We start from the raw sequence: 11,087 nt of genomic DNA, 5'->3' as shown, positions 1-11,087 counted from the left end.
GCCTTGGCGGACCAAAGCTGCCTAACTTTTCCCCTGTAATGGAGGTCTGGCCTAATGTCTTATAGCTAAACTCATGAGTCCTTGGCTCTGACAAAAAAGTTCTAAAAGATGGCATCTACCACAAACAATTATATTAAACATTCGGCTAAAAATTTTGTTTTGGGGGGAGAAGGGTCACATTTTTCTATATATATAAAAGATATAAAAGCTTGAAGAACTGAGAGATGTCCAGCCATTAGGTGTCTGGACTTTGGAGCCAGACCACTGGGGTTTAAAGCCTCTTGCTAGACATATGACCCTGGGTGTCACTTAAGGTCTGTGTGTAGTTCCCTCATCTGTTTTTTTTTTTTTTTAAGTAGGCTGCACGCCCAGCATGAAGCCCAACACAGGGCTCGAACCCACGACCCCGAGATCAAGACCAGAGAGTCGGACGCTTAACCAACTGAGCCACCCTGGTGCCCCTAGCTCCCTCATCTTTAAGAGGAGATGATATTGTCTACCCCACGGAATTGTCATGAGGAGGATTAAATGAGCTAATATCTGAAAAAACGCTGAGAACACTGCCTGGCACATATTAAGCCCTATATAAATGCTTTTAAATAAAGTAGGGTATAATTGAAACTTCCTTTAAAATATTACTTCCAAAGACTTACCTCTTTGACCTTCATCAAAGAAAAAAGGCTCACTGACATTTCCTGAGAAACTTTTCATAGAAATGTTTAAAGCAGAACTTTTATATATTGTGAGTCTAGAAATTCCAAATCTGTCAAGTTTATATCAAACCTTTAACTGAATTTCAAAGTGAATTGTATAAAAAATAGATGACCAAAAAAGATTATCAAATGAATACTTTATTAGAGTCATAACACTTATAAAATAAATTTCTTTTCATCATGGAGTTACCAGATTTTAAAACCAACACTTTCTCATTTCTACAGCATATATAAAGAAATTCTCAAATGCTGTAATTTTTGTTCAAGTGCTTTGTCACTCAATTCACAAACCCAGAGCACAATTAATCTACAAATATTAAGTATTCACAGTCAGATGAGTTTTAGGCTTGGTTCTTAATGATCTAGAGGCAATCCATTTATAAAAGTGCCACTAAAGCCATTTCATGAAATCATTTAATTTAATGCCACCAAGCACAGACCTGTTATACTTTGGAAACAAAAATAAAATCTCACAACTAAATCTAGCAGACTAGATTCCAACTTGAATGAACTATACCAACTTGATTCCAACTTGAATGAACTATATATCCTTATGGCACATTTATGACTTTGTAATATACAATTCATAATACAGGTTTAAGTGTGTGGTATGAAGCTAGAAAAACCAAGGAAGTCAGATATTATAGAAAAGACAGGACGTGAGTATAAAGTCTTAGACTGATTTCTTCTTGCCATATATTGAAACACGTCTTTATATCACAAACCAAACTCTGATAAGATTCTTCTTTCTAGGTGATTATTATATAAATAGCATCTGATCACTGAGCATTGATCATGTGACTCATTCGGGATTGTTCTACGTTCTATGACATCTAATAGCACAACTTAGACAGGGCACTCTTAGGGGATGACTCAGCCAATGAAAGCAAAGGGCTGAAGGTTTTGGATGGTCAAAGCCCTCTTTTCCCAGAGGAAGCCCGCCTGAGGCAGGAGATAAGTATCCTGTTTGGACATTGTAGTGGGAGCTGGAACCTAACTCTCACTTGTTCTCCCATTCAAGCCATTTTTTGGCACCTTTCCACAACCAGGGTCTCTAGCCAGATGCGTTAAAATATTTTTTGTGCAATTCAGCCAGAGACAAGTTTGTAGGATGGGCTGTTGTTACCAATGCGAAACAATGGCGCTATTGTTAAAACATGTAAGAAGCTTCAACTCTAAGTTATATCTAATACTCTATTCAAAGTTAACTGAGAAAGTAACGTGAAATGATTAGAAGTAAAAAGTTAACTCTTCAGGGAAGCTCTAGTTGGCAAAGCCTCATATATCCACACACAAATATTCATATGTTCATGCACAGGACAAACAGCTGTATTCTGAAGCATAAATAAATCCAAAGTAAGACATAAGTAGCTAGATACCAGTTCCAGTAGTGGTGAATGGTCTCTGGGGATTTCATTTTAAGGATGCCGGATGAGAGGTTTGCTCAGTTGGTAAGAGACCCTTAGTTTGATTAAGCAACTAAGATTTACTTCATAAATTACTTTTTCCTGTACCCAACACTCTGCTTGAATTAGCCTGAAAAACTATCCACCACTTCAGGGGTAAGTACTTGACCATCAACACAAAGGCAACGTGATTATTGCATAATGAGGCTAAATATTATATGACTTCTCTCGTTTTATACCCTTCAGGATCAGTTCAATAAAACACGTAAAATATAACTAAGGTGTTACACCAGAGGTCGGCAAACTATAACCTACAGCCCACAGGCCAAATCCAGCCTGCTTCCTGTCTTCCTGAATAAAGTTTTATTGGGACACAGGCTCACTCGTTCATTTGCGTATTGCCTATGGCTGCTTTCACAAAGTAACAGCAGGGTTGAATTGTTGCAACAGAGACCGTATGGCCCACAAAGCCTAAAATATTTACCATCTGGACCTTTATAGAAAAAGGGTGCCAATCTCTGTTTTACATTAAAACAGTTCAGGGGGGAAGGCTATTTAAAACATAGTTTGTTTTTGCTTTTCATTTTTTGTTTTTTACGGAAATTTCAGTTACCTATTAAAATTAAGGTTTAAGTGACTCAGCAATTAAACAAAAGAGATACCCCTTTTTCATGAGCAATATCTGTATACTTTATGGATATAAAGGAAAATTTTCTTTAAAAAAGAGACAGATGTAAAATTAAAGGCCATTTCTCTATTTAACATCATAATAAAATTAAAATTCCATCTATGAAATGAACCAAAACTTGTACTTAAATTCTCTCCATATACTAAACAAGTTTCTTTTGGAATGTTGTTCTATCTGGACAAAATGGTATCCAAGTTGATCAGACACATAAAGTTGACAAATGAAACCAACACAGACCGTTAGTTTCTAAGGAGTGTTACGGTCGCCATCTTCGTAAAGCCAGACCCAAACTGCAACCATAACAAGCTGTTGTCACAAAGGCAAAAATCTAAGAAAAAGGAAACAAAAGCTCATCAGATTTACAACACTGACTTTAAGAAAACACTCATTCTAAGGACCAACTATCTGAGCACTGATCAACCTACCTAAAGATACTTCAACACTTATGAAAATGGTTTATAGTCCTCTTTTTGATGATGTGTACTCCTGTTTTACCCCCTCATATCATTAACCCTTCTTTTAAACATTCTGGCCCCTCATAATATTCTCATTTGTGGATAGCCTTAGGTTGAACATTTGTTCACATGCTGGACTCACTTGTTAAACATTTATGAAACCCCCAACACGATATTCAAAAATTCATTACGAGGTGTCTATTCATACAGTGATTTCACAGCCAAGAAAAGTGCAAGTATCAGAACTTGAGGATGTATCAAATCCTTCCTGTGACAGTGGAAAGCGACTTTAGAAGTAAACAAAGTAAAGCCGCAGAAATGAATCAACAGATTGGCATGGGAGATAGTTCTGAAACCTGCACTCAACTCTGAATTACCGTCCTTACTATTTGACAAGGATTTCTTTAGCACCAACTATGTGTCCATCAGTACATTTGGTGCATATAAACAAATAGTAGATAGTGTCCTCACCCTTTGGGAATTCATGATCCATAGAAAACTATAAGACAAAGCAATTAAGTATGGTAAAACATTATGATTTAGTGCAGGGATCCTTTACCAGAAAACTCTAGCTCTGAGAAGGAATATCGGATTCACCTATAGACCATGACCATTCTCTAACTGCCAGTCTGCTATTCATTCTCCCCAGCCTTCTTCTGCTGGTTGTCTCTTTGATACATCTCTAATCTAGACATTGTCTGCTGAATGAGAATGACCACTTCTGATATCTATTATTAGTGAAAATGAATTTTCCTCTCTCAGGTATACTAAAATAAAAAGTAAAGTAAGGGACTCAATGTAATGTCACAAAAGAATGGCTCATATATTTAGGTATTATTAAAACTCAGAAATTAAAGATTCACTTCTGCGGGAGTGTATGGATGAGATGGTACATAATGTAGAACTGAAAGCATGTTGAGGTTTCCCAAGGCAGTTTCACTTAGGCAGAGAGAAAGGGAAGGATAACAGGGACAAAGTCATAGAAAAGGGTCAGCCAGAACAGAACCATATCACGGAGAACACTGAAAACTGGGCTCTCAGGACAAAGGAACGTTAGTGAGAAATTAATGACATCCACCATCCACTAAGTACTTTAGCACCTACTACTCTTCGGAAAGTGGGATCTTAGGGCAACTATAAATAGGCCAATTTGGTGCTACTTCAAGGATCTGAGAGGTAATGAGAATATAGCCTGCACCACTAAAAAGGAGGGCATTCAAGTAGTAAAGGAAAATCCAACGAGAATTGAGGACTCATAGGAAGGACACTTGGTAGGAAAAAAGTCAATTCCAAGTCCCTGAACTTTTCTTCGCTTCATAAAATTGTTAAAACCAGTGGTTTTCTAACTGTGGTCTCTGGATACTAAGGATCCCATAGCAGTGCCTCAGAGATGAGGTGGACAGAGGTGGCTTCAGGAGAAGGATGGACGGGCATCATTCAAGACCCCTTTCTCCCACTCCAACTAGAGCATACGTGCTCTTGCTGTCTGTATTTATTGGGTTTTCAGTAAGACTTCATGAAGTAAAACAGTTTTACTTCCTATAAAAGAAAGTATAAAAATCACTGATCTAAACTCTAAGCCTGTAGAAGCTGGAACCAGCTTCCTTTCTGTTGCAATCCACATATAGTCTAATTCATTGTAGACACTCAATGAATTCTGACAAATCCTAACAGAGGCTTGGGAACCTGATGATAGTAGGTCTTAAAATCATCGCACCTCCACCCTTCAAAACCCAGACTCTAGACCTGTGCTGTCCAATATGAGAGCCACCAGCCGCATGTGGCTAATTAAATTTAAATGTAAATTAATTAAAATGAATGAATTAATGGATTAATTAGTAGCCACCATATTGAATCATGCATATATGGGATATTTCTATCATTTTAGAAAGTGCTGGTGGACAACACTGCTCCAGAAAGATTTTAATGGCTATATGGGGGAGTCCTGGGCTGTTTATATATACTATCTACATAAAATAGTAAAACATTAGGGTCACTAACTTGCTATATAGCCATATTAAATATCAACACATTTTAGGGAATGATTTGGATTTCTAACACTTTCAAAATTGTAAAAACAGAAATAGTGTAGTATTTCTTCAAATTACCTATGTCAGTAAAAAACAACAAACTCACTCAAGTACATGAATTAAGGAAGACTAAAAAATTCCCTAAAAATGTCCCCATGGAATGCATTTCATCTGTAAGTCATCTATTGTCATGGCGGGAATATTTACCCCCCTTACCCCCCTGGACTCTCCTCAGGGGCAGGAGCTGTACGTGGTTCATCCCTGTCCCCAACACCCCACCAGTTTCCGCCCTCATGGTAGGTTCTCTAAGTACTCACTGAATTAAAATGAATTACAAGTAGGTACGGACCAGTGAAGAACAAATCTCCCTTACCATGTCTGCAGTTAGAGGAAGCAAAAAGCACAATGAATTCTTTCTACAAAATAGGCTTTGATGTGCCAGGCCAGCCGCAACCACGGGCTGGCTGTCCTTGGTGTCCGTGCTTCAGTGTTGGGGTCCACAACACCAGGGGGAAGGGCGGAACTTTGCCCAGGTCTACGTGTAATGCTAACGGCTACTGTTAGAGAAAGCGATGGCTGCCCAAGGAGTTTCTGGGAGACCGCGACAATGGGGGAGGGGGGCTGGTCACCCGGACTCATGGACACTCACTGTGGCTGCTACATTTATGTTATACTGGTTATCACTCAAGAGCGGTGACACAGTCATGGTCATATTGCAGCGCAGATCATGCAGGGATGTGGTTGCCGCTTCCAGGAGAAAGGCTCCGAAGTAGAAGACAAACACTATAAAATGGTACACAAAATCCTGAAAGAGGAAGAAAAAAAAAAAAAGACCTACAATTAAAAGTAATACTTTTATTTTCTGTTCCTTATTTCAACTCATGAGGTCTAGGTTCAGGAAGGTTAGAACACTTAATCAAACAATCTTTAACCATCTTCACCATTTACCCTGGCTGCCTGAACAATGTCAAGCTATTAGAATCCAAATGAAAACCAACCGAACTGCTGTAATCGGCATAGTGGCAAAACTAATGTCCTGAATTTTATAATAAAATATATAATTTCATACACCTTATTATAGTTATTGGATAAAAATCATATTATTGTAGTATATTATATAGCTATATAATAATATACATACACACCTTTTATACTTCTTTTATTTCTGAGCAATTATTATTTCCATCCGTTAGACTGTCACCCCATACACTGAAGAATGCAGAAGACCTACAACATCTAAGAATTCAATACCATATCTCCTGATATTCTAAAAAAGCAAATTATGTATCATATACTTCAACAAAAAGTATAGGACCTCTCAAACAAAACTTAGTTGTCATAAGGTGATTTCATACGTTGCTGGGATTCTGAAGCATTAACTCTACTGGAATTCACACTGTCTTACACGAACTGATATCCATCAACACACTGTTGTGTATTTTTGTCAACAGCTCCCAGATACCTGGTACTTTACATTCATTGTCATTCATCCTTACAACCACTATTTATTGTACCCATTTTATAAACAAGGATTTTTTTTAAAATTAAATGACTGTTCTAAAGCCATACAAACATAACCTTTTGAAAGGAGAACTCAAACCCATATAGGGCTGTCTGGTTCCAAAGTCCGCTTTCTTTCTTCTATCAAACTGTTATTGATACAGCAACATTACAGAGAAAGAACAGTGCGCTGCCTTTGTAAAGGCCCATTCAGCAAACAAAACTGATGGTGAGAATTGTTCTTACTCTGCCTAGAATAATAAGGAAAAGTTAACTCACCAGGAGTGGGGATTACAAAGGTACACACTAAAAATGTGTTCTACTTAACACCTCTAACGTAGAAGCTGACTCACCAATGCCTTCAAAAGATTGAAGAACTGTGTTATACACTGATCGTGTGTCTAATCGATAGCAGAAATGCTCAAACCCATGTTGCTATGCAACAGATGTTAACTGATGAAGCTCAAAGCCCAAACATCCCTACTTTTAGGGATTAAAAGGAATAGAGCTAGATCTCAATTAGTAATTAAGATTGAGAGAAAAATATGTTTGAGATCATAGGCGCTCACCTAACTTACTGAGGCAGACCCTCGGAAGTGGCTCATGTGACGTTAGAAGGGGCGGGAAAAATCTGGTGACATAGCCGCAACTCTTGGTAAGACGAGGCTCTCACGCTCTTCACCAGCCTCAGCTCATGCCACCCTTCCATCTCTCTGAGCATCAGCCACTGTGACCTCGTTTTGGTGCTAGGACGTACTCTGTTTCAAGGCCGATGCTCTTTACTCGCAGTATTGTGTGGCTGAAAAAGACTCTTCCCACCACCAATTACTGCCTGCACCTCCCCCCACCCACCATCAACTTTCCAGTCCTGCTGCTTTTGACTTCTTCCTCCTTTTCAGTAGTAATCAGAACTGATGTGCGGTTAAGGCTTCCCTGTCCAATCCTTTTCCTTCATCTTTTATGGGTGTTGTCATCCAATAAACGTCTTCTATTCCTAACTCTGTCTGACTTGGGCGAGGCTATCCAGCCATCCCTACCATCCTAGGGTCATATGTAACCTAAGGTGTTGGAGGAAAAGAACTGAATTCATGGCCACCCTGGCGAGCAAATCACTATGCAGGCTCTTGGACTTTAGAGTCAGGCAGGTAACCTGCAGTGGGGAGTTACACGTCTTTGTAAAGCAGCTCCTCATGTTCTACTGGGCCCTTGCACATCCGTAATCACGTTCTGCACACAGTCCCTTTTAAAAAAGAACCTGACATTCAGCTGGGAGGAGTCTAGTTAGCGGACAGCTTTGGCTTCGGTGGATTGGGGATCTGCCGAGGCCATATTGCTCCTGGCAGTCCCCAGCTAATGATGGTACAGTGGGGATACTGGTGCCTGGACACTTTTGCCTAAAACAAGACTCTTAAGGCAAAGACTGTGCTCCTGAGCTTCTCATTAATTTAGGCAAGACCGTCGATCTGCATCCCACTCTAGGACTTTTCTGTTTTACCCCATTTCCTTCCCCATCACCTTTTACAGGTGTTATCTCTCCCCCTCCCCCTCAAAAAAAGTCTCTTGCACTTTTTTTTTTTTCCCCTAGAGACAGCATGAGCAGGGGGGAGGGACAGAGGGAGAGGGGGAAAGAGAGAATCTTAAGCAGGCTCCAAGCTTAGCATGGAGCCCGACTTGGGGCTCGATCTCATGACCCTGAGATCCTGACCTGAGCTGAAATCAAGAGTCAGATGCTTAACCACCCCAGCCACCCAGGCACCCCAGAATCTCTTGTACTTTTTTTTTTTTAAAGATTTTATTTATTTATTTGAGAGAGAGAGAATGAGAGACAGAGAGCACGAGAGGGAAGAGGGCAGAGGGAGAAGCAAACCCCCTGCTGAGCAGGGAGTCCGATGCAGGACTCGATCCCGGGACTCTAGGATCATGACCTGAGCCGAAGGCAGTCGCTTAACCCACTGAGCCACCCAGGCGCCCCTCTTGTACTTTTAAATTCATCTTATAGTCTGCTTCCCAGTGGACCTGAGATGATAGACATGCTCTTCTAGTATCCTGAACACTCCCTGCTTGGCCATTAACATCATTTTGACTAATGTGTCAATTGTATAATTATTTTTTTTAAAGATTTTATTTATTTGAGAGAGAAAACATGAGCAGAGGGGAGCGGCAGAAGGAGAGGGAGCAGACTCCCTGGCTGAGCAGGGAGCCGACGTGGGGCTCCATCCCAGGACCCTGAGATCATGACCTGAGCTGACGGCAGACGCTTAACCGAGCCACCCAGGCATCCCTGTGTAATTATTTCTCTACTGACACCATCTACTACAACAAACTCTGAGAGCCACTACAGGCCTGTCTTGTTCACCACTGTATTTCCAGGGCCTACCCCAGGGCCAGGTACATATCAGGTGCTCCGTCAAGACTCCCCACCACAGGAGAGCCACATCCACATTTATATTTGGCCATGCTGGACATCTCATTCCGATTCCTGCTACGTGTGGAATGTGTGTAAGAAGGTCTTCCACAGATTTTTGCTCGTTGTTTTGGACAAGGCACATTGTTTATGCAAAACCAGTGGTTCTCAGAGGTAAGCATGCCTCAGAATCATCTGAAAAGCTTGTTACAAGCACAGACTGCTGCGTCTCACCTTCTGAGTTTCTGACTCAGGATGTCTGGGTGGGGCCTGAGAATCTGCCCGTCTAACAAGTTGCCAGGTGCGGCCGCTGCCACTGGCCAGGGACCACCCTTGTGAACCACCTGTCCTGAGTGCTTGGCACCTCCCCATCAGCAGATGGCCCCAGCCCCTTTCCGAGTCTCCTTTGTATACTCCTGCTCTTCCGCCAGACTTCCCGATAGTCACACCGCCCAGAGTGCGGCCCGCTTGTCTTCACTTTTTGCTCAGGTAAACAACCTTAAGCAGAGCGTGATTTTTTTTTTTCCCCCCAGCAACAAATGACTATCCCCCATATTCTTATCTTAAGCCTAGGTTTGCTCCTCAGGTCAAATTTTTACTAAATAGTTAAAAAAAAAAAAAAGCTACATTGTAAATAGGGGGATCCTGGTTTCCACAACAACAGCACAAAAGAGGGACAAAAGCCACACAGAGCTTTATCTTCCTCAACCATAAAAATGAGAACAGTAATAGTCTCCGATAAGGAACTGTCATAAAGATCAAATAAGTAAAGGAATGGTGGGACAGAAAATATAGCTCAGGACATTCACAGTATTAAGTGATGTCCATAACAGGCAAATGCATGCCACCTACTTTGGGGGAATAAAGTGAAGCATGTTTAATTGTACGGGACTTTTTTTTTTTTGGTAGCTCTTATTTTTCTAAAATATATCTTGCCTTCATACCCCACCTCTCCAAAAATGGAAAATAAGTATGGTATCTCTTAGAGTTAGGCAAAATGGTATTTCCTCAAAAAAAAAAAAATACAGAAAAACCATCTCAAAAATCAAAACCTGCTTCTTTCCTCAAATTAGAATAGGGCAAGTTTTTAGCATTTAATATATGTTATTATATATATTACATATTATATTTTTATTTCATCACTTACACCAAAGTTAGAAAGCTTGGGAAAAAATACTGAAGATTTCTACCACCACAAATGTTAATTCAGCCTCATGATCAACAAAAGCTAGAAGCTATGAGTATTTTAGTTAATATCGCACAACAAATACTTTTAGAAAATAAATTCTTCATCAAAACGCATTCTTGCTTCCTTCATGCACTGTATACAGGTAACATTAAACTGTTATCACAAGGGGAAACATTTTTTGCACAGTTAACGTCTAACAATTCCAGAATGCAGCAATTAAAGATGGTTACCATCTGGTGATGACTCCACGGTATGCATGGCTCAGAAAGTTTTCTGGCTGAGATTATACACGATACATCACAAAACCCACCAAAAGCAACTCTGGTCAGAAATGACTGATGATGTGGAAAATCACAAAAGGAGAGGGAAAAAAAAAAAAAAGGAGTCCATTCTCAATATGGCAAGCGTTTAAGTCAACTCCGTAAAGGCATGAGTTGGCTCTTGGAAAGTATGTCCACCGTGACGAGGCTGTGCTGTGTGCTGTGTGGGGCCACCACCATTTCCTCCCTCAGGACGAGTGGACCGTCCCAGCTAAAGAACCCCAGGATGAACTCTCTGCAGGAGACCTCTGCAACACACTGGTTGGTCTTTCCAATTTCAGTTGCCCCTTTCGTAAAGTGGTTTAATTAAAAAATAACAACAACAACAACACATTCTTACATTTTATCGTCTGAACAACAAATATAATGTTACAGATAAGGG

At 40.2% G+C, this 11,087-nt stretch overlaps 1 protein-coding gene across 1 annotated transcript in view; it reads right to left on the bottom strand.

The window, feature by feature from the left end:
• Positions 1–835: 835 nt before the first annotated feature.
• MAL2 (mal, T cell differentiation protein 2) overlaps positions 836–11,087 on the bottom strand; it is a 24,837-nt gene continuing 14,585 nt past the window's right edge. The window contains exons 3-4 of the mRNA XM_006747035.3: positions 5,942–6,097; positions 836–3,135 (exon numbers count right to left, since the gene is read on the bottom strand). Coding sequence (XP_006747098.1) covers positions 3,064–3,135; positions 5,942–6,097 — 228 coding nt within the window. The 3' untranslated portion in view covers positions 836–3,063. The remainder of the gene's footprint in view (positions 3,136–5,941; positions 6,098–11,087) is intronic.

Source organism: Leptonychotes weddellii, chromosome 4 (assembly GCF_054177405.1).
Source record: "Leptonychotes weddellii isolate Sample4059 chromosome 4, ASM5417740v2, whole genome shotgun sequence".
Taxonomy (NCBI): Eukaryota; Metazoa; Chordata; class Mammalia; order Carnivora; family Phocidae; genus Leptonychotes; species Leptonychotes weddellii.
The sequence above is the reverse complement of the archived record's forward strand: the minus strand, read 5'-3'. Positions and strand labels throughout refer to the sequence as shown.